This window comes from Diuraphis noxia, unplaced genomic scaffold (genome assembly GCF_037042655.1).
Source record: "Diuraphis noxia isolate RWA-SAM2 unplaced genomic scaffold, SU_Dnox_SAM2 contig0003, whole genome shotgun sequence".
NCBI classification, from domain to species: domain Eukaryota; kingdom Metazoa; phylum Arthropoda; class Insecta; order Hemiptera; family Aphididae; genus Diuraphis; species Diuraphis noxia.
In genome coordinates this window covers 41,986,735-42,012,411 of record NW_028301713.1, presented here as the reverse complement: position 1 = coordinate 42,012,411, position 25,677 = coordinate 41,986,735, and the positions used below count along the sequence as shown (strand labels likewise).

The 25,677-nt window shown below is 29.7% G+C and overlaps 2 protein-coding genes across 2 annotated transcripts; one reads left to right on the top strand and one right to left on the bottom strand.

Moving 5' to 3' along the window:
• The first annotated feature begins 8,194 nt into the window (after positions 1–8,194).
• LOC107170246 (epoxide hydrolase 4-like) lies at positions 8,195–25,198 on the top strand. Its single transcript, XM_089222841.1, has 6 exons — positions 8,195–8,963; positions 11,728–11,852; positions 16,458–16,742; positions 17,623–17,780; positions 17,954–18,229; positions 24,095–25,198. The coding sequence occupies exons 1-6, from the start codon at positions 8,622–8,624 to the stop codon at positions 24,265–24,267; spliced, it is 1,359 nt and encodes a 452-aa protein (XP_089078967.1). The 5' UTR covers positions 8,195–8,621; the 3' UTR covers positions 24,268–25,198.
• Positions 19,761–23,355, bottom strand: LOC149057385 (uncharacterized). The gene is made up of 2 exons (XM_089222840.1): positions 22,892–23,355; positions 19,761–22,803 (listed from the first exon to the last, which is right to left on the bottom strand). The coding sequence occupies exons 1-2, from the start codon at positions 23,007–23,009 to the stop codon at positions 20,267–20,269; spliced, it is 2,655 nt and encodes an 884-aa protein (XP_089078966.1). The 5' UTR covers positions 23,010–23,355; the 3' UTR covers positions 19,761–20,266.
• Positions 25,199–25,677: the final 479 nt, after the last annotated feature.

Genomic DNA, 25,677 nt, shown 5'->3' with positions numbered 1-25,677 from the left:
GTTGGCACTACAAACTTTGAAATCGAATAACTTTTTTTATAGCTTCAAACAAAATCCAACAATTGTCCAACAAGTCCGAGTAGAGTTTGTTGGAATGGTTTTAGTTGATTGTGCTAACTTTGTGGTGCCAGCTTCAAGTAGGTTATATTTTCTATATTTAATGATATTTTAAAGTAGAATAATGTTAAAAATATAAAATTGGTGCTGCTATAGTAATTTTATGTTCAAATTTGAATAACATTATATCGAATTAGTCAAAAAATTAACAAATTTTTAATTTTTTTAATTACGACTTATGTGTATTTTGGTACCTAATATGAATATAAAATACCTTTGACAGCCTTTGCTCAGAAACGTTTTTCTTTTACAATGATACAAAATTGAATCAATATTTAACAAAATTTACTATATATATTAAGCTATTAAAGTGATAACTTATTGTCCTACTGTGCTATATGTAAAATGGATTGCGAGATTGATATTTTATTTTTAAAAACAACAATAAATACCTACATATTTTTTTTTTCTGATAATATAAAATGCGGGTGTCTAAGTTTTTAAACAATTTTATTTTAGGAAAAATCGAAGAAAGGTAGAAAACCAGTAGTTGAGCTAGGTATTGTCTTCAGTCATCTTGAAAAAAGGAAAAATGACTTATTTAATGAAAATGGTATTTTGAAAAAAGCCTCTTCGAAAATTTGGAATGAGATTTCTACTGCTCTTGAAGGAAAAATTACATCAGTAACATTGCATTTGGCTGTGCATCATAATCGAAATAATTGGCAAACCAAATTAAAGAATCTACTAGGTATTAATGAAAAAATAACTGTTCTATCATCAAATGATAAAGAAAGTTCAACAGATGAATCATTTATATCGTCATCAGAATCATCATTATCATTAAATGACTCTAGTAGAGAGTTATTTAAATTTTATCTGTCATATGAAAAATTTAGACTAATATGTCCTACAACAACTTCGTATAAAAGAAAAAATAAAAGAAGAAATTATGAAATATTAACACCATATGTTTGGACAGATATAATAAATGATGAATTTTTAAAGGCTCATAAACTTCCTTGTAACTTCATTTATAAAAGAGGGAAAGCATACACGAATTCCGAAAGTAGGTATTACATTACATTTAAGGCAAAATGTAAGGATTGTGATGCTAATCTTTTTGGTTGGAGTGAATCTAAACCTGACGAAGGAAAACCGCTAGATGTTTCAATTTTAACGAATAACACAAAGGGGCTTGAACATCAACATAATACAAAAAGACCGTTGAAAGGAATAAAACGTCAAGAAATAGGGCAATCATTAAAAACCGATCTCGCTTGCAATTGGAGGCGTGCAAATGTTGATGATATGGAGTTTGGTAGTATTTCCCCACCAAATTTATATAAGACATCTGTCTTACGAAAAGCGAAACAGGAGTCGAAAGATAAAGAAATAGGTAAAAAATATAAATGCTCAGTTCAATCACTTGTAGAATTTAAGAATAATTCAAAGTATTCAGGGTCTATACATACTATTGGCATCGATCCTTTTTTAGTACATTATTGGACTCAACATCAAATTATAATTTACAAAGAAGCATGCAAAAATTATTGTAAGTTATCAATTGATGCTACTGGTTCTTTAGTTAAAAAGCTTAAACGTTCGTCGCTAAAATTACTATCAAGTCACATATTCTTATATGAGGCTGTAGTAAGTACCAGTTTTGGAAATAACATGACTGTTTCACAAATGTTGTCAGAAAAACAAAATACTTTGACAATTTTTTTATGGTTGAGTGAATGGATGCAGTTTGGTATTGGCAATCCTAATGAAGTTGTCTGTGATTATTCGAAAGCTCTACTTGGAGCCACGTCGAGAGCCTTTTGTAACGGTAGCAGCATAAGCAGCTATGTAGAAAATTGTTTCATGGCATTGATGGGTCATGAGGAACGTTTACCGTGTTGTTTCTTACGCATAGATGTTGCACATGTTATTAAAATATTTTGTCGATTGAAATGTTTAACTGGTGTAAGAAATAAAACACTGAAAGAATTTTATGTTAGATCACTGCGGCTTCTCTTATCATCAGAAAATCTTTTTGAATTTGGTTATTATTTAGAAGCGGTACTGACTGTAATTATGAGCGAAACTGATGGATGGATTGAAAATGATAACCATAATAAAACTCCGGCTGAGAAAAATAGAGAAAATATAATTAATAAAATAAAAGGGTTGCCTGAACAAAATGATTTTATAGATGGTTTTCAAAGTACTGATGATGATTATGTTATAGAAGATAATAATATTGAAGTATTAAGTTCAAATCATGTACAGCAATATTTAAACAGTATTTACGAGCAAAGTAAAACAAATTCTTTAGTAAAAGGAGATCGGTTATCGGCATATTATCTTCCTGAATTAGCCAACCATGTTCTACGTATTTGTAAAGATTTCCCTCTATGGACCAATGTTATGAGAACAATGTTTAAATCACCTTATACTAATGGAAGTTCTGCCGTAGTTGAAAATGATTTCAAAGAGCTTAAATCTCAAATTCTGAGGTTTGATGTTCGACCTATGAGTGTGGATAGGTTTATAATAACACATCTAAAAAGTATTGAATCTAATGCAAAACTGACCAGAAGTACTCAGATTCGAGACTCTTTAATATCACAAGATCACAGAAATAATCACATTTCAATCATTGATGACACAATGGTTCACGAGAAATCAAAAAATAAACTTGTATGTGCACCAATAGAATATTTAAAAAATATTGACTATTCTGATTCCGATTTAAATACAACAAGTCCAATACCAACCAACAATGATAATATTCAGAATTATTCTATCAGTAGTCCAAACTCCTCAGCTACGGACGATGAATTAAGTACTTCAATTAACTCGGAATGTTCTCTGAGTGCTGTTGAAAATTGGCGTGGTTTTGGGAATGATACAACTATTTCTCCAGTTCAAATAAATAAACATAAAAAACAAAGAGTTACTAAATATATGAGTTCAAATCCAGAAATAGAAAGAATTCTTAGTAATCCTTCAACGCGTTCATCATTGGATACTATATTGTTAAATGGTAATACATCTACTCCTATTCGATATAATAAAAATAAATATTTATTACACAACACCTGCCCGTTTGATTCGGTTTCGTCGATATTAGTAATGGCATACATTGATATAAGTTTCTACAAAGATTTTATAAACACAAGTAAAAATAGGATGTTACAATTTTGCAAAGAATTAGCTCATCACAAGACATCAAAAAAAACATACACCGATCGATTTGTTCTACTAAAAGGCATTTTTAACGAAGACATGAATGTATCCAACATAAAACTAATTAACACTGAATGTAACGTTTCTTTTATTGTTACACAATTGCTCAAAGATGCACCATCGGCTGAAGAATACATCACTTGTTCTAATAATCAATGTAAAAATGCTTCAAAAACTCACGGTTGCCCAACAATCATCATGCGTTTTAAAGGCAATGGATTTAATTTATTACAACAAAGTCTTATTCAGTATATAGAAAATAATAGATACGAATGCCAAGAAGAATTTTGTAGCGGGATCATGAATTCATCCAGAGTCTTGGGATATCATTTATTTATTGAGACTGATATTTTTGCTGAAAATCAACAATTTAAGCTGGATGATTTTCCAGTGAACATAAATATTGAAACAAAAAAGTTAGTATAGTAGTTAAAATTTTATTTATAATTTAAACAAAAAATATAATTATATTTATTTTTACTGAGTTAAAATTGAACAAATTTCATATAATTTCATACAACTTAGTAACAATCATACTCATATATTATTTTTCAGCTACATATTTTACGGAGCTGTAGCTTTTAGTTCTGGTCACTACGTGGCGTATATACGAAGATCCGAAAATAAATGGGAACTTCACAATGATATTTTGAAAAAAATTATGAAATTCTCAAGTACAAAAGAAAAATATTTAACTCCACATCTTCTTGTATATATAAGATTAAACTAAACATTTTAAAAAGAAACACGTGAAATGTTAATTTAAACTTTTAATATTATTATTATCATTTTTAGATAAAAGACTTATTTCATTTTTTTTTAAATTGCTTATAATTAATAATGTTCATTATAGTATAGTTCATTAGACTTTAATTTTTATAATAAACTATTTTGTTATTATACACCCAATGGCCAACATGATACTCTATTATATTTGTTGATGGAAGAATGAATCGAAAAAAATATTTTATATTTTATTTTTTGTTTTCATTCTAATAATGAGAATAAATATAATTTTTTAAACATAAGAAAAAATAAAATTAAAAAAACACGTATTCATCATGTTTTTATTCAATAAAAAAAAAAATAAAAAGTTAGTAGCAATTTTTCTAAAGAGATTTAAAAATGATATAAATATATTAGGAATAAACCAAAACCATGCAAATTCTAAAAACTACATAGCAAATTCTAGCAAATAAGTAGCAATTTTTCTAAAGAGGTTTGAAGTTTCTGAGTAAATGTGGGGGGGCTACAGTGAAGTTGGCCCCCCCGAGTGAAAAATGTTTTTGCTGGGAAAACCAAAACCATGCAAATTCTAAAAACTACATAGCAAATTCTAGCAAATAAGTAGCAATTTTTCTAAAGAGGTTTGAAGTTTCTGAGTAAATGTGGGGGGGCTACAGTGAAGTTGGCCCCCCCGAGTGAAAAATGTTTTTGCTGGGAAAACCAAAACCATGCAAATTCTAAAAACTACATAGCAAATTCTAGCAAATAAGTAGCAATTTTTCTAAAGAGGTTTGAAGTTTCTGGGTTGATGTGGGGGGGCCAACTTCACGTACGTGCCGGTGCAGGCGGTGCAGTGCACCGAGGCACTTGATCTTGGAAGGGCCCTACGCCCTTACCGATTAACTGATATAATGTGACCTGAAATATACAACAAAGAAAAAAGAAAATTATGTTATAAAATTATGGGGCACCTATACACCAGTTTGCACCAGGGCACACAAAGTAGCTTCTGCAGGTACTAGCTATATATACAATTGCCAATTTCTACTTCTTCGATGACACGACGACGTCCGGCATTAATATAATATCGAATTTTACGCCGTTATATGGTGGAATCAGTTGATGGTATGGTAATATGGTATGAAATACTATACACAAATGACATAATAAATTTACCTATTACTATATAGGCCGGAAATAATACAAACATTTTTACTGGCGTGAATAATCAATAAATAATGATAATAATAAAATGAATTTCACAATTTACATCATGAAAAATTAAGAACCCACATTACATTTTTACATTTTGAGCGAAAGAATTGTGTATTGATTTTACAATTATATGTTTTTATTTTTGAGTCTGAATAAGACATTTTATTTAGTAGAAAAATGCTCTAATTATTAACTTTGGTTGTTTTATCATAGGAAATTGAATACTGATTACAGATTATTTGCAGGCTTATAGGTATATCTGGATTCCGTTATAGCTATACCGCCTATACCTATAACTATAATAGGGTATTATAACTGGGATATACAGTTTTCGTAGCTCAGATTCGTTATCTATCTCGTCGCCATTTAAATTTAAAATAATAAATTTCTACATCGCATTTATAATTCGACTTATCTTGAAAAAAATGTATCATTACTAAAGGTACTATAGGTATTAATCACATAATATGGGGTATTTAAACACCAATAAATTTACTCGAAACTTTCACCATCGCCACATGTTTATATTCGCATTTTCTATTCATAATGGTATAATTTTCAAATAATTTTCACTTATTTTAACGATTTATTATCATTTTCAATTTTTATTTTAGTTTTTTTTATAAATATCATTAAGAAATGTATACCTATATGTTAAAAAGCTTTAAAATGTAATAGATTGTTTCTCGTTAGTTGTTGTGGTAGCCATTTAAAAAAAAAAAGTTGAGCGTAAATCAACAATAATTTGTTATGAACATTTTAGTTAGAAATTTGACGAATTTCGTTAAAATCCCGAAAATTTGCAATTTATTTGTAGTTAAAAAATTCTTGCATGAATACCAGAATATTATCGTGTTTTTTTCGTTTGTAGGTATAAATGGTTGCCATTGGTTTCAGTTTATAATATTTATTGTTATAGACGTTATAGTAGATTAAGTAAGTTAGTTGAAATTAGAAATTAGTATTATTTTTGTTATGTGTATAAATGGTTTCCCTTGGTTACTTGGTCAGATGATATAAAAACATGCATTAAATCATTGCGTTTAAGGCCTATAAGGCTATAACAAATTATATCTTTAAAAAATATAAGAATTTATTTATAAAATTTTTCTCTTGCATTATTCTTGTGGCTTATATAAAGACTCAAAAGCTGCTCAACCGATTTTGACGTTAGTTTTACATATCTTAGATATATCAGGAATTCAGGAAAGTATTCCATTTATTAATTTTGAATTCAATGATAAGATAACATTGTAGGCATTTTTGCAAAAAACTACACTCTGAACAGAGGCATACAGGTAACTTTTGGATGACTTGATCGTTTTCAATTAAATAGTCAATAATAGATAACTCAATACTCAAGTTATTGGAGGATGTTTATACTTCATAGTGTACTTTTTCAACCCCCATGGGTAGCTGAAGAGTAGCTCACTCACTAATACAGTAAGTTCTCGTTACAACGAACTCCAAGGGACCACATTTTTTTTTCGTTATAACGGAAATTTCGTTGTAACGAAATTTTGAAAATTCGAATATGTATAGTTCAAATATGTATGTAATAAATAAATAATTCAAATGTAAATAATTTGCGAAAAAATAAATAACTTTATTATAGAAAATCAACAATTTTCTTTTGAACAAGGTTTGCTGTTTTAATAGAAAGTAAATAATTTTGTAGTTGGTGAATGTTTGTAAAGATGAAGTCTGGTACATCACTCTGTGATGAACTCATCACGTACGTACATAAAGAAGGAGCATAAAATACGGAAAAATAAAATTTACCAACGTGAGAGCTTTCTGAAGGTTCACACCCGACTGATTGTGTCGCGTTATCGATTGACGCGGAATAACACGGTCACACATAATGACAATTTAATGGCTTGATAATTTCGTAAAATCGTATGCTTGTTATCTTTAGATTAAATTAAGAAGGGAAAATACATATATTTTAACCTGTACGCTGTACAAATAGTTCGTTGTATCGGGATTTTTAAAAATCAATCATTTCGTTATATTGAGATTAGTTTAACATTGTTTTAATAGCTTTTCGGCAGGGAACTTCTATTACTTTCGTTATAACGGGATTTTTCGTTGTATCGGTATTCGTTGTAACGAGAACTTACTGTATAGTTATCAGCTTACAAAAAAGAAATATTTTGTTGTTGTATATTTATAGGGTTTCCATTGGTTACATATTTTAATACTATTATGGTGGCTCGAGGTGGCACAATTGCTGTTATCAATCACGCAACATGATTCAGAGTATTCAGTGCTGACTAGTTCTCGGATAGGTGAGAGGCGACCACCCGGATTGTTACTTTGTTAGTGGCAAAAGCTTTGCCACCATAGGCGCAAATAGTGTTTGAATTCGGGGAGAGGGGGCTAAAACCCAAATTAAATAATATCGTATAAGCTTAAATAGCAACATTCAGGAAATGTTTTGGTAACTTAGCCCCTAAAGCCCTCCCTATCGTGCCTATGCTTGCCACACATCATACGTGTTTCTAACTTAGAGTACCAACTCCCACGGTTAAAAAGCTATTAAGAATAACTATTCCTAATGGCCTATATTGCCACGCGGGATAGTTAATAAAAATAAATAAATAAAAAAAAACTATAATATTATATGATAGGTTTCTTCGTGAAATGTTATTAATTAAATGAGTTTTCGTAGTTGTTGATTAACAACATAATAATAACAGTAATAACAATCAATTTAATTTGATATATTATAGGTATAGGAACATATTTATTATTGTAATCGTATATTATGCTTTATCCCGAACGTCAAAGTCCACCCGACTCACACTCTCAGCCGTTATCGCACACTTTTGTACACGCACACACACGGCGTGCCCGAGACCAAAGTGCTGAACCGTCTGAACCAGCAATGGCGTACCACTTTGTCTGGGTCGCCACCGTCTGGACCGATCGTTGTTCACAGCTCAGTTACCGTCACGCCACTCGTGCGATCGTTTAAATAATTTTTGTAATACGTAACAACAGGTAAATTACGTTTTGTGCGCGTGGTCATTGTGGTGCCGCGTGCTACGATATAATAACAAAATAATATCGTCTTCAACACAATTATGGATTATTAAATCGTTTCGGGTGCCGTGATAATAAAAACGCGTTTCTCGTCACGGGCACTATCATACAATATAGATAATACAGTGTATATCCAACACAATATCATTATTTACAGAAATCGGTTTGGTTTTAGTTTTTAGTCGTTTTATACAATTTCGGTGTGTTCTATTGAAAACGCCGTGCTATTATTCATTACATAGTTATTATCGGTGCTCACCTTCGAACTCTATACTAACTACACGTCATCGTATATAATAATAAATTCAGGTGGCCACATCTAGCTTGAGTTCACCGCGATGGCCGTGCTAGTCGGAGGCCGCGACAATGTGGTGTCCATTTCGGCGGCCGAGTCGATGAAAATGTTGGCTTTCTCAGTGATCTGGGGTTCGTGGATCGTCGTCAAGAACGCGGTCGTCCGTACCATCAGCCCGCTCTTTTCGAACGGCGGCGGCCACGAAGACGACACTGATGGCGACGACCGAGAGGCCGGCACTGAGACCTCTGACGATGACGCCGTCGCCACTGCTACCACCGTCGCCACTGCCAGTGGCAAGACCACCCGCCTGGCGCTCAGGGACCGTCCGCCACCGTGTCTGTCTACCACGGTTTACGGTACCCACTCGTACGTCAAAGTCAAGGTTCCATGTTACTGAAATATCATAATAAAATATTATATACCTAACTATATATACATAACATTATGTCCTCTAACTCATAAGTTGAAATTATTGCAGCGTATTTAATGTGCCAATAATGTTACAAAACTTCAAAACAATTATACATTATAGAAGATGTGTTTGACATCATAATATGTTGAGCAAACATCTCTTTGAATCATTTACATCTATGTAGTTTTTCGTTATCGTGATTGATGCATGATGATATCTATATATAACATATGCGTTACTCGCGCGTTGAAAAATATCTGCATATTATATCTCATTACCTCAATATCGGTCGGCACAATACGAGAATTTCGCTCTTCAAATTCAAAGTTCAAACCTTATGCACCTGCCGTCATTTACGTAATAAAAATAATATAGGTATTAAGTAAAATAAACGTTATGAAAAGGAAAAAATGTCATTTTTAAGTTTTTTAAATTTTTAATGAACGATATTATGTAGGTATTAGATAAAATATGTTATGAGCGCAGAACAAATACTATATAATGTATTAGAAAATTCAAAGAAAGTACAGTCGGAATTTAAACCTGCGTCCTTGTCGTATCTCATAAAGTTATAACTCATCATAAGTTATAAGTCATAAAACAATATTATTATAATATACCTAGCTTATACTTATACTTATTAATAAACGATTATTTTTGTTTTCGGTGATGTATAGATAAGTCACCTCAAAAATTGCCAACACACGCGTTTTTTTTATCATCGGCTTTCTTCTTTATGTCTACGCCTATATATTATGTTACTTTACTTTTAAGTTCTAAATTATAAATTCAATAGGTATATATTATATTATGCTTAAAAGTTACAATAATAATTTATGCATTATGCTAATATAAATATTAAATTGTACCTATATTTTGAAAGTTTTTTTCTTGTTTCAACTTTCAAGTATGGCAATAATTTCATTATAATATAAAAAAAATTTTGAAAATGTTTCTATTATTAAGATTAATATAATATCTTGTATAGGTTTTTCTGTGACTTATTATAGTAATTGATTTAGTTAAACACTAACCAATGGTATTTTCAAATGATAATAATCAAACTTTGGTATAGTTTTAGCAGTATTTATTTGATTTGTGGTGTGTGGGTTGTTTTTCAGAAACCATAATTTATTACTTTATATACTTTATTTAATTTTCAAACCATGTTAAGTAATATACTTGGAATTTTTTAAATTATAATAAAAAACCTTAAACATATTTATGGGAAATATTAGTGGTATTAACTATAATACTGTATTAGGTACCTATATAATACTAATAGTCGATATACATCTGTATTCCATTCTACACTGTAACAGTCGCACGGGTTGTAAATTGTTCGAATGTTTACTTGTTTACAGATTACTTATTACACTTCTATTAAAATATAATATTTATATATAGAGTACTCGGTTTATTATAATAGTGGGCTAATTGTGAATTTGTGAATTGTGAAGTCATTATAGGTATAAAATTAATTGCATATTATATACTATAATGGCTCGGAATAATATGCACGAAAAAATTACAAATACCTATATGCATTAAAATTTTTAAATATAATATGCAAAAAGAAATTACATTTGATTTTGTTAATAAATTAATAATATACATGAAAATTATTTATAACTATTAAAATTGTATAACTGGTCGGTGTATACAACAAAATATAAACTAATGATAAACGAAGAAACCATAAATATATTTATGAAAACTTATGGACAACAATTAATACCACTACAAAGTACAAATAAGTATTTTGACATATTAGTGTGATAGATTGAATGCATATATTACGTCGTTATTTAATTTTTGACTGTGATTATGATAATAAATACCTTCTTTGATAATTTTGAGTTTTATATTCGATATTAATTGAAATATGGAGGTTAAGTATAAAAAAGAAAAAATATAAAATATTTGCATAATACGCGTATAAAATCAATGAAATATGCACTTTTTCAGTTAAAATTTATACAAAATATGCATTTTAAATTTTTTATCTCGTCATTGTATATAGTTCGGATTTCTAGCTTGGTCTGCTATAAACTGAGAGCATACAATATTACAATATAATATGCAATTTCTACAACTTCCAAGTCTTACATAATACCTAAACAGTCCTCGTTTATTGCATTATTTCTACAACAGTCTACACTTGGATTGGTACATTATTGATTATAGTACCACAATAACCCTAAAAATTAGTATATTTAACATTTGATTATTCGTTCAAATATACAATATATCACTTACAATTCTGAAAGCAGTGCATCAAGCATATCATTGTATGACAACAATAAATTAACAATGTACATTATTATAAGTGTAGAACTTATACAAATTAGGAATATTATGCTAATAATATAGGTAATATCAAATATTGATCAATCCTAAAATTTAAAAATATTATTTATTATAAATATTTTCTTTTATCATCATCTATTATCATACCTAAATGTTATTTTACCAGATATTGGCTATTTTGCTAATGTTAATTTTCGAAATTTAGAAAAATGGTTTTTAAAATTAATTATTTTCTATAATATAATATTATTAATCTGTTATGTAACAGCATTATGATTTTGGGAAATCATTTTTATTACGTTTTATAATTTACACAAATCGTATTAATTTAAATCATGTTTTGTTTTTAGTAAAATTATTATATTTTAAATTCATGTATCTATTATGATTTATGGCTATAACTACGGCTATTACATTTTTTTAGGGTGTTAAATTTCATTACGTAGAATGTGGTGACCCCAAAGGTACAATCGTTCTTTTGCTACACGGATTTCCATCATGTTGGATTAGTTGGCATCATCAAATGCCTACCTTGTCGAAGTATTTTCGGTAAGTAACTAATAAATAATTTCTATACCTATTTGGACTATGGTAGGGAGGCATTTTTTAAACATGACTTATAAAACATAAAGCATAATTACATAACGACAGTAATATAAAATATCACCTGTTAGATATAATATTTTATTTACTGAAGCTGCAGTAATCTCAATCTGGAATTAGGGGTGCTGAGCATATCTTATGAGTTCGTTGCTGTAAATAGATTATTTAAAATTTAAAAGCCCAAATTAATTTATAAAATTATAACTACACAGTACACGTATATTACACTATACTATACTAATATATTTTTAACACATTTTTTTGTTATGTAGGTACAGACATATTTTGTATAATACAAGGTCATTTTAACTCATTTATATATTTGAATAGATAACACGTTTCCTAGTTAATTTTATATAAGAGATAGAAAACATTTTACTGAAATTAAATTATATACTTACCTCTTACCTATTATAAGATATCTAAACATCTAGGTATCTCTATTGTGAAGTGCTTATTCTTGATAAGCTCGTGTTTATTAAATATTAAATTTATCAATATATTATATATTATGTTTAATGCGTTCAATTTAGTATAACTAATATATACTTATATATATATATGACATATGTGTACCTAATGAAAATTCTTTATGAAATGTGCATTATTAATATAGTTTAAGTTTATAATTTTATACCATTACTGAACAAAATATACCGGTAATTTTAACACAAAATATAGATTAAATTAATAATATCATTGTTAATATTGGGTCAACAAAATTATTATTGATATTAAGATTAGATATTTGTTAAAATAAGAATTCACAAATTATTTGATTTAATAATTTTTTTGTTTATTATAACTAATATTTACAAGGTACGTATCTGCAGATAATGATTTATAATATTATATTCTAATTATCAGCTGATAACACTACGTTCGTCGATCATTATCGTAAATTCTTTGGTAAGCGTGGAAGGCAGGGGCTACTATAAGAGCAGACAGCAATTGAATACACGACTACACTTATACGCAACTTATCGTTCGACTCCAAACAGATGGAGAACAGCACGCGGGCAAACTACAAAAAATAAAATAAAATCGACGCTTATGTATACGGGTGTTGGGCATGCGTGTGTCGACAGAAATAATTTTCATCATACAAACAACAAATTTCGATAACAAATTCTATATTGTGACTTGTGAGTATAGATTGAGAACGTCAATCGTCAGGCGTGCGTGAGCGGATGAACTAAAGTTGTACTGATGACCGGACGTTTCGAGAATAAAAATTTAAACGAGTTAGTCGATAAAAATGAAAATACAAATTCGATGCACGAAAAGACCACGAGAACCGCGCAAATATTATGTTCTTGAGCAGTTGATCGAGGTCTGTAGCGAAGAGAAGGAGTCGTGCGCGACTGTTCGCGTGAACAGGCTCGTCGGTCGGTAACGAATAGAAAAAAAAGAACGGGGCGAAATTTGGTTGGTACAATATTGCGTTGATGTAGGTAAGTGGTGATACCGCGACTTATCCTCCCCTCACCCGAAAGAAGAGCAGGACTACTTGAGTTGTCGTCGACGGATTGCAGGCCTGCAGACGCGTGTTGTGGCAAGTTGATCCTCCCGTGCGATGAATGCTGTTTTGAGTCGATTGATGAAAATCCACAACGTGGACAGATCGCGTTTCACCTTGAACGTCCGATTACGATGAGTGGGCCCCCGTAACGTGGTTGGAGCGGCGGTCTGACCGCGTAGATCTGGACAAAAACATGATGGGCGCCCGGGTATTGCATGGGCCACAATTCACCTTTTTTTCCAAAGGTAATTCGGTAATTAGGCCACTAAAATTTTATATTTATTACAGGTAGGACCGGTGATTGGGCCACTATTACATTTTAAATTGTAATAAAATAATATTTAAGAGAATGCCAGCGCACTATTTTTCTCTCTCTCTGCGGTCCACGCGCAACATAAACAAAACGCATTTGCGAAGAATCATTTTTTTTATGAATTTACAACATTATTTTGTTTATTTTGAAAGTCAAATACAAAGTCAAATAACAATAAAATATAAAATCGATATGTCATTCCCTCAAAAATATTATTATTTATCTTTTTTGTATAATGGATGATTTTACTCTATATACGATTTCTAAAAAATATAGAAAAAATGATTCTGCGTAAATGCGTTTTGTGTATATTGTTATTACGCGTGGGCCAGACAGCCTTTGTATTATATTTTTATGTACCTATTAGAAAATATTTTTTTTCATATTATTTATTTTTTGACTAACTTTATGGTCTTTATATTATATTTGTAAAATGAGTATTGGCATTCTTTATAAAAATTATTTCATATTTGACTAATTTTATGGACCTTGTTGTAAATTAAATTAGTTAAATCTGTATGGAAGTATCTGAAAAAAATATTAATTATTTGACGAATTGTATTTTTATATGTTTAAACAATAATAATTAGTTAATAAACATTATATATTCGTATTAATAGTATAATTTGTGTGCTATACTTTTATGGACGATCTCCGGTTACACTTTAAAAATATAGATTTAATTTGTGGCCCAATCTCCGGGTAATAGTAAAATGTAAACAAATATTTTATACGAAACGGGTAGTTAAAATGTGGCCCAATTCCCGGGCGCCCAAAAACATGACTGACCCTGCTCAGGTCGGTGGGCATCTTCTACGAGTTTTCAACTAGTTTCACGGTCAAACCCACTTCAGTCGCCACGCCAATCTTCGTCTCATCAAACCGCGGGGTATTGCTGGCTGGACGTAGATCGAGAAATCTCGCGATGGATTCGAACCTGCGAACCGTGCCAACCTGCCAATAAGTATGCACACTGCAAACACACGACGTCCAACATCACACCTTACACTCCCTATGAGCGACGCTTCGGTCACATTCACGTCGTCGTCTAGGTTAGGCCATTACCGCCGTCCAGTACCTATTACTGACCGTCGTTCATCGATTCACGTGCTAGACAGAGGCGTGGTTAATAGAGAATTATATGTCGCCTATGCAGTCGCGCAGCTCTTAATATAACGAACTGGATAGCACGGTTCGGCGTGCCCGACGTCATCACCACGCCGAATGTTCGAGTATAGGATCTGTTAAAATTACTCTTCATCACCGACAGCATTCAACAGTAATTTGAACAGATCCTATACTCGAACTTTCATCAATCGACTCAAATCAGCATTCATCGCACGAGAGGATCCACTTGCCGACAACACGCGCGTACGCAGGCCAATCCGTCGACGTCAACTCAAGTAGTCCTGTTCTTCTTTCGGGTATCGCCGGGACGAACATGCGCGCGCTGCCCGTGGCATAATCCGAGTATACAACACGCGCCGTTCAGAAAGGTGCGCGTCTGCAACAAACTTGTTGTATTATCAGCGATAATTCGAGCTTGCTCGAAATTCGTTCGACGCCGTTGATCTGTATATGAATCGAGACAAAAACAAAATTTATCGTACCTGTCGAGTGTCGCGCGGTCGATGATCCGCCTTGAACGTAAACATGTAAGTGAGCGACTCGTGACCCGTTCGTAATGTCGTGAGGCGACCTTCGATGTGTGATGGACGAAATGTCGCGCGTCCAAATACGTGGCGAGAAATTCTTTGTCGTACGTGTTGTGTTTTGTTCGGCGGGAAATAATTTTTCCGAGAAAAAACTCAGTGGCTGCCACTGACTGCTGACGTTTTGTTCGAGGACAGCTGCCACAGCGACATTTGACGTGTCGGTGCTGAGGCGTAGATAACGCGATAGTCGTGCTGTGTCGATGAGCGCTCGTCGACAGGCGTCGAAAATGGCTTGCGCGGTGGCCGTCCACAGTAGTGCGAATCGTCAAATGCGATGAAAGGCGTGGGGACCCTAAAATGTCGGGGCCCTGTGCAGCTGCCTCTTCTGCCCTGTCCTTCCGTCGGCGATGGTAGTAAGTAGTTACAATATGTTTGCCTATACCTATTTATATTTGTCACTCACAAAGTTTGTAACTGATAAAAATTATGTATCACTGTATCAGTTTACTCATTTTATTCTCTGAACAACGCACAGCTTGACAAATTTGCGTTCAGATGAAATAAGAATAAATCCTATGTAAACTTTGGTATTATTATTAATGATATATATATATATGTTTCAATTGAAATTGTGCCTTTATTATAATAATCTAATGGGTAATCTGAAGGTAACCTAAATCTGAAAATTATGAAATAAAAATGTTCATAAAATAATATTGCACTAAATATGGGTTAGTCAACCGTCATAATATACCTAATGATATTTTAATATAAACGATTTATATTATTTTTTTTAGTTTTAGTCGTTACTACTATTTTTATACACGATCACCTAAATTTTAATAACTTTATACTGTACTAACATTTTAAAATTCCTATAATAATTTAGATTAGTAGATAAATTACTAAAAAGTATTAATTTAGTTCAAATGTGTTATATTAAATAATAATATGTAGTATACTTTTATACTGATCTAAGTTCAAAATTAAAGATGTGGTGTTATTGGTACCATGCAATAAATTATATACATATTTTTTAATTCAGAGTTATTGTATTTCAGTGTAATTGCTGTAGACCTTAAAGGTTTTGGTGACTCAGATAAACCGTCAGCACGCAAAAGTTATCGAGTTGAAAATCTGGTCAACGAGCTAACTGTGTTTTTATCAATGCTTGGAGTGGACAACCTTAACAAATGTCACGTAATTGGTCACGATTTGGGCGCTTTATTGGGCTGGTATCTGGCACATCTGTGGCCCAACTGTGTATCAAAATTTGTAGCCATTTCATGTCCACATCCTAATGTCCACTGGGAGTACTTACCACCGTCAAGTTTCTTTAACAAAAAGTAAGTTTTTCCGAAAAGGCCAGAAATATAACATAATTTCTGAGTTATATTCGTGAGTATAAAATGAAATGTGATTAAAAAATCTGAAAAAAGGGAACCATTTAGATCTTTTATAGATTAGTCTTAGCACGTCCTGAGTTTGACACCTACGTTTAATTATCGATTGATAAGTTCGTTGTTTATTTTTTTTAATCACAACTGATACTAAATATTCTAACATACCTAATCAGTAATCACGCAAATGTTTACGATATACTACCTTTAATTCATTAACTATATATCTATATAGACGAAAGTTATATATATATATGTGTGTGTATATATATATACGTATATCAACGAGTCTTAAGATTCTTCAAGTGCTTAAAATTGATCAGTATACCTACAACTAAAATAAAAAACATTATTGCTGAAAAAAATAAGGGTTTGAAATTTGAATCGATGACAATGATTCAACTACATATTTACATTTTTAATCTTATTTCAGAACAAGTTTTAATATATATAGGTTATAACTTATAAATGTTATAATATAATAATACAACAGGTTTAATAGACACAATTGCAATAATATGTAGGTAGGTCTTTATCAAATCGTATGTATGGTTTTTTTTTTTAAACATTTTATTTACGATCTATACAATATAATGAATTAATGACTAATGAGTAAAATAATATTAATATATTATGTATGGTTAAAGATTAAATATTTTTCTAGGTAGAAGGTTTAGCATTTTACTACATTAGCCTAAATATAGCCAAAGTAAATTTTTAAGTCAACCAAAATAACTCATTACTGAATATTATGTAAAAAACTAAAAAGTAATTATAAGTATTAGTCGATGCTTTTATCCAGAAATTTATTTTTGCTATATTATAGTTGGATTTGCTTCAGTCAACTTCCATATTTACCGGAAATGGATGCTTTGCAAAGTGATCTAAAAATAATCAACCAGTGTTATCAACATCTATCTAAGAATAAGCAAAGCGATGACTTATCTTACATTGACGCATATAAATATACATTTTCAAGAACAGGTGATAAGAATTTTATACAAATAACGATGGTTATTACTCATTAGTTTTGACAGTTTTGTAGACTTCAATTTAAAACGTCAATTAAATCTTCGCATTTTGAATACAATTAAACATTAATATTATTCGAACAGTCTATACTAGTCTAGCTTATTCAAATTGTTGTGTATTTTTAGAGGATTGGACGGGTGCTATAAATTATTTTAGAAACTTACCATTCTATAGAATCGAACCGCGAAGTAATAATGATTCATCAAATAAAGAAGAAGGCATGCTTCAAGTTCCGTGTTTACTTATCACTGGTAGTAAAGATGTAAGTGTGCAAATGGAGAGTTTTATAAAATCAACAGAATTCTTAAAAACACCAACTGTAAGAATAATTGACAATGCATCGCACTTTCCCCATCAAGAGCAACCTAAAGTAGTCAATGATCTATTGACATCATATTTAGGTAAGTTTTAAAATTATTATATCTTATTATTTAAATAAATAACAAAAGTTGAAAAGTTAAAATAAAATATTATGTATTATGTGTATATAGCAGTATGTCAGTATATATTTATAAATGTATATAATACATATAAATATATGGTTACTTGTTGGGAATATAAAACAATATTATGAGTGCCTAGTCTCCAAAAAATTAATCCTACTGGTGTAATATTATTATTTTTGATAATTTACAACACCTTGATAGACGGTAGTGGACCAATATGTTCAACTCTTTTCAACTAAACATTAAATAGGTACCTACCTATAATTAGAGCTCAGATTCTAATTCAAAATTTTTTATTTTTGGGAAAGTATTCGGAAATGCTTTTAAAGAACGAAATCCTATACATCAAAACAGACAAAAAGACGTGTTTGTGGTTTTTCGAGCATTTTACTATACTTTTGGAATTTATAATGTATATTTCACTTTATATAAACTTCTAAGTTTAAACTTAAGTATCGATTCAAAAAATGTTCTCTTATCATATATTTTATTGATTGACGCTACTAGTACAAGCATTTTGCAGTTGGAGGCTGGAGCCCTCAATAGGTTTTACTAAGAAAGTAAGAAGTAACCAGATGGAGGTTTGCCTAAATGTACATTACCAGCGCTATCTAACTAAGAAATTGAGCAGTTGTGATGACCATTTCTTTTCTACGCGTTAGAGTTCGAAATGATTTGGTGGCAGTAGATGGCGTTGCTTTTATCGAATTAATTTTAATTTAATTTATACCATTGATTATAGAATAGACAGATAGACCATGCTATAGGGATTTTCGGCGACTACAATTTTAATTATGATAGCTGCCGGTAGGTAGCGTTGTATGAATTAATTTTATATTATTACTACTGACGGCGAATAATATAATATTATTCCTAGACCGGTTTGAGGTAGTGACAGAAAAAGCGATAAGCCTATTAATGACTTTATCATGGATAAACCTATATTTATTATTTTCTGAGCATTGCGCTATGATTGCCACAATCGCTAAATAGTATATTCACAAAATTGTTAATTTTTATGCCGAATTCTACTACAGAAAGCAACAATTAATTAATTTCATTACGAAAGATCAATTTTGTTTGGATGTTTGGAATGTTACGATTCAGTAAAATCTGCTTTGGGCGGAAATATTTAATTGAACATTACATACTATACTAGATTTACCATTTTTAAAAATAAAGCAAATCTTTAACCATATTGTAATTTTTAATTTTATTGTATTTTCATACTTTATAAAATACATTGTTTTGTATTTTTGTGTTCAAATTTTAAAATGAATAAAAACTCAATAACAACAAATAATATACATAATTAAATTATTAATATAATTTATAAATAAAATAATAGTTGTGTTTTGTTATTATAAGTACATACTGAATGTGTTAAGTTTAGAAACCAACTATAAGTCTATATAATATGATGAAAAACGATTCTAAGTGAAGATATACCAAGATTGCTAAACTGGATTAGAAATAAAATACTAGGTTTAAAGAATAAAAAAATTGTCTTTATTATTAAAAAAACACAAAATAAGGGTAAAATACATTTATACATTTATATTGAAGCATAATTATTAGAATAAAAGTAAATTGTGATGTTTGTTGGTTCTGAAAAGAACCGTTTAATAAAAATGAAACAAATAGTCTTAAAAAAGACTATTTAAAAATTTAATGCTAAGTCCTGAAAAGAACTGTTTAATATAATAAAAATCAATGCTTAATCCTGAAAAGAACTGTTTAATGTAGTTGATGTGAATTGTCCTAAAAAAGACAGTTTAATGTAATTGATGCAAATAGTCCTGAAAAGAACTATTTAAAAATCAAAGCAAAGTCCTGAAAAGAACTATTTAATGTAATTGATCCTTAGTCCTGAAAAGAACTATTTAATGTAGTTGATGTGAATTGTCCTAAAAAGGACAGTTAAGACTGCTTCTATATTGTTTTATGCAAATAGGTACAAGGTCAGAACAAGAAAAAATGTATTTAATTTATTTAAATATGGTTTAATATTTTTAATTTAGAAAGTTTTGCTAATTTTGTGGTAGTTGAAAATAATTTTGTTTTATTAAATATTTTACAAATTAAAAGTTGTTCAATTATGTACATTTTATGATCTATGCAGTTTGTCAATGATTCATCAAGCCATTTTTTAATTGTATTATTATTTTTTAAGCGCTCAATTAGTTGAAATTTTATTTTCTTTTTATGCAAATAGTTTTTATAATTGCTTTCAAAAATATTTAAAATTTTATTTACTACATTATTTAAACTATTTGATGGTGCTTTAAGTCCACTTTCATTATCAATTGAAGTATAATTTTTATTAAGAAGATGCAACTGCTTTTTATCATTTAAGTTTTTATCAACAAATAGTTCAAGTTGACATTGGTTACAATTAAATTTTTTCATACATTTATAGCCCAAATATCCTGCGAAATATGTTACAGAACAGTCTTCTAAAGTGACATCAATATTACTATCAGTATTATTTGAGTCCTCGTCAGATGAAAAAAAACAGAGAGATAAATTAGAATTACATTCTGTGTCGGAATCAGATGATAATTTTGAACTGTTAAAATTTATTTTATTTAGTGAACTAACTGGGTCAATTATAATTGGATTATCATCTTCTTGGGTTTCCTCACAATTTGTCGCTTTTGATGTACATAAAGAAAAAATACAATTACTTCTTATGGAAGTTCTGATTGTTCTAGCTGTTGGGTTTTTGTTATAACCACCATTTTGTCGAAAAATACTAAAGAGGTTTTCTAAAACATCCTGATTTAAACGATTAGTCATTAAAAATACAATATCATTAGATTTCTCTGCTTCAAAAAATTGCAATACACCTTTAATGGTCTGTGTAAGCCCTTTAAAACAGGGAGGTTGAGATAATTTTCCTTTTTTTAATTTTTGTAAATTTGTGAAGTATTGTGAAGCTTCTATTAAAAATTTTTTTACAGTACCTAGATCAGTTAATGCACAGAGGTATGGATTATGACTATATAAAGATTTACTATTTAAACAATCAAATAAGTTATTAATAAACTCAATAAAATCTGCAGTATTCGATGAAGTGTTACTTTGAAGTTGTCCTGTTTGTATACAAGTTCGGATTGCTGCGGCCATGGAATTGCTTAATAATTGTACTGCTAATTTAACACACATTTTTTGAAAAGAATTAGGGTAAATATGTGCATCTGTTATTTTGATGAGAGACTTACTTTTATGATTTTGTTTGTCCAACTCATATGTTTTTTTTATATCATCAAATGAGATTATTTTATTATCTTTTATATAACAGGCATTAATTAAATTATTTCTAATACTTTTAAGTAAATGAGGAACATCAAACAAAGAAAAAATTTTATTGTTGTTGATAAAAAAAAATGGATTATCTTCTGAAATATTTAATGATTTTAAAGTGCTTTGGTTGTTTGTGCCTTGATCGCAAACTATAATTTTGGGACACAACCCAACCTCAAATAACTTTTGTAAAACATCAATTATTAAATTTTTTAAAATTGTTTTGTTAACTCCAGAATGAACAAGAAAATATGCAATTGGAAATTTCCATGTAGAGTAAATACCTCGAGCCATAAATACTAAAACACAGTTAGCACTTTTATTGGTCCTCCCATAATGACCTAAATCTTCAAAACCTTCAATAAAATCAAATTCTTTGGAATATTCTATAAATTCTTTTATATACATTTCATCAAAACAAACAGTGCAAGCTTTTTCTTTATAATCAGATGACTCAAATTTTTTTTGTATATGACTGAAAAATAATTTACTAAAACCTGGTAAGAATTTTGATTGACCAATCCAACGACGAATAGTTGATGGCCCAGGTAAATTAACTTTTTGTGAACGTAAAAATTTATATGCTGTTGGTGATTTATAATATAAGTTTAAAGCTAAATTTTTTTCATTTAATGTCCACGGACGACTCCTATCTTTTAATTGCATCGTTACCATTGCCTTAGAATTAATTGATGGAAAGTTATGCATATTTATTAAATTCTTAGCATTATTATGTGTTTTAAAAGTTTTGACTCTTTTTTTTAATTTTGAAATTTGAGTTATTTTATTATGAATTAATTTGTTTTTTAGTTTTAATTTTTGTTTTAAATTGATTTTTCTAGGTGTATCTATTTCTATCAAATCAGATTTCCTTTTTAAATTTGGGCTAGGCATGTCAATTATATTTGTTATTTTAATTTTTTGAGGTGTAGAAAAAGTTGAAGGGGGGCTCGGAAAAACTAACTCTACCATGTCTGGTTTTGAGTGTGTATATGTTTTAGTTGGGGTTGACATTATATTATACTCCTGCTGAGATTCATCATTCTGGTTAATGCCTGATGATGTAGATGGCTGTGTTTTAGATTGATAATTATAGGGAATAGCAGTATCTATCAAACGATTTTGAGTAAAATTTTGTACAAAGCTTTCGGGTGGGAAATGTTCTTGACAAATGTACCTATTGTGGAGTTTATCTGGATCAACAGAAAACAAACTTGTGTTTCCTGTGTAGATATAAAAAAATATGTGTAAAAAAAATTATAAATATTCGCAATGGTACAGAAAAATTAAAATTTAAAATTAATTACTCACCTGAATGTATTATCCATACTTCTTTTCTATCATCTTTTGGAAAACGATACATTTTTAAATTTGGAAACATTTTCTTTGATTTTCCACAATTTAAATATTGGCATTTATTTCCAGACATGTTTAAGAATTTTTAATTGTAAATGCAAATGCAACTAAAAACTCAAAAAACAAGAAAATTCGGAAAGCGGTTGTTCCACAATGAACAAGATAGTAATAAATGATAATATAATAAAATTATTATTTCCAATCATTTCAGTATATCTTCAGTTTCTTATTATTACTCTATTTTTAGATCGGCACTTCGCGATAAGCCACCTCTTCCCTTCCCCGCATATCCATGGCAAACATCTATGATGGGGGTACCACCTCCTTGCATCCCAACTACACTAGCGCTCCATAGTGGTTGCATCCTACGCATGGTCACCAAATATTAACATTGCATGGGCTATCTGTCTATTCTATAATCAATGTTTATACTAACCAATACCAGCTAATCTAACTAAATCTAACTAAACCCAACTAAACAACCCGTGGCTCATGACGGTATTTAGTAAGCAAAATAATTCATTTATCTATCACATCTTTTTTTTATGCTCTATATTTAACTCATGGTTTACGATGTATAGTACAATGTAAATAACTAACAATTAAAATTATTTCAAATATTAAAAATATTCATCACCTACCCATTGATTGTGGTGAATTATGACTTTATATGAGTTACCAAAAGTGAACAATTAAGTTTTAAAAATTAAAGATGTAATAGTATAGTGCCGAATTGTTTTCATAATAGTCGTCTGAATGCCTAAATATTATCAATTATTATCTGATGGACTCTATAATTTTAATAACGTTCGTATCATGTCACCATATTTTTACACAGGTAAAAATGGTTTTATTCACCTAAACGATATAAATGATAGTCATCTAAAAGCCAAAAGCCAAAATTATTAATCTTTTGACCAAAATGATTACCTTTTCGCCTAAACGATCACCGCCATGTACATCTGTATCCACCTATCTTCACAATAAAATGGTGGTTATCAAATTAAATTTATATTATCTTATTTTATCTTTTTATATTGATTGTCTTAAAAGTATAGGTAATAGGTATCTACTACCTATATGATAAAATGTGTACCTATGTTGTACGTACCTATTATATTTGCGTATTTGTCTAAAATGAATGTATTTCTGTCGCAGTTTGTGTAAAAACAGATCAAAAAGAACTTCCACCACAAAACCATGGCGGTATAGTTAGAAGAATGAAAGATATCGTTTCGTCTACTGTTCAGTATGGAAATACGTTGAAAGATTCAGTGCAGAAGAGAAACATTTTACCAATTACGGCCATGACATCATCGCGGCAGAACTAATTTTTTTTGCTTTGAAAACAATGTTTTTTTTTTTTTATATATAAATGTACTGTATTATATTGTATCAAAATAATAGGTAATAATAATAATAAGAGCAATGTACTATCTAAAATATTTATAAAACTAATTTATTGTTTACTAATAAAATAATTTCAAAAACTATTTAATTAGTAGGTATACAACATTATTGTATTACACGTGTATTATGCATTTATCTATTTATTATGATGGGTAAATAAGTCGTTCACATCACGTGTATATCTAGGAACTTGATTAGTGTTATCTATAGTGTTATTATTGTAAATTATTAATTAACTAAATTCAATTTATATAAATTAAAACATAATAATCGTATGTAACTCCACTAAATTTCAAAAGTTAATAATATGCATTTAATCTGAAAGTCAGGTATTTTGATTGAAAGAATGCTTTTAAAATTTATATTGTCATGTAACATGCAAATGTTTAGGTAAATTATAACCATATCTATACATTTAATTGTATATACTGCTGCAATTTATAATTATTATTTATAAAAACATTTTAAATTATTATTGTATATTTAATAAATTTACTATATTATACCTAGTGTAAATGTGTAATCTAATTAAACTATAAAAAATATAATATTTAAATCTAACCTAATCTAATCTAGCCATGTAGGCGTAAGTATTGCTAATGTTTAATGATAAAAAATAAGGTACCTATACTGTATTCTGGTCGCGCATGATTGCATGGTCATTAAGATATGACTGTGCTTCCGATTATGTTCCGTCTTGCACTCTGAATCCTTATGGCATATTTATTATTCAGTGTAAATATATGATAGCACGAACGTAGATATGTGTATTATTATAGTATTAATTACCTATACCGTAATTTTTTTAAATATAAATCAATCGATAATTTATATAAAAATATTGTTTTTTATTGTATTTATAATGTTATATAACAAACTAGTATGAAATGTATTTGTTTTGCAGAAAAAAACAATATTTTAATAATAAAATATAATAACATGACAAGAAAAATAATAGTGATGCCTATGCAAAAAACAAATCACCTATATTTTAATATACCTACCTAATTAAATTAATATAACTACTAGCTACTATATTAAGTCAATAGGTAGGTACAAGCGTGTTTAACGGTGTTAAAAAGTCCATGATATAATTATCTTAAAGCTATTCTAAATATATTCAAAATATCGTAAAATATTCTTAAATAATGATATAAATAGTGATGAAAAGTTTCAAATGCTAAGATATTGTTTATGCCTAAAATTTACTATAAACGTTATCCTTCATTAAACCTGTCCTATTAAGGGAAAATCTGAACTCCAAACACTTACCTATATGAAAAAAGATGACTGTATGTACGTACCTATTTTTGATCTTTTTAATTTATCTT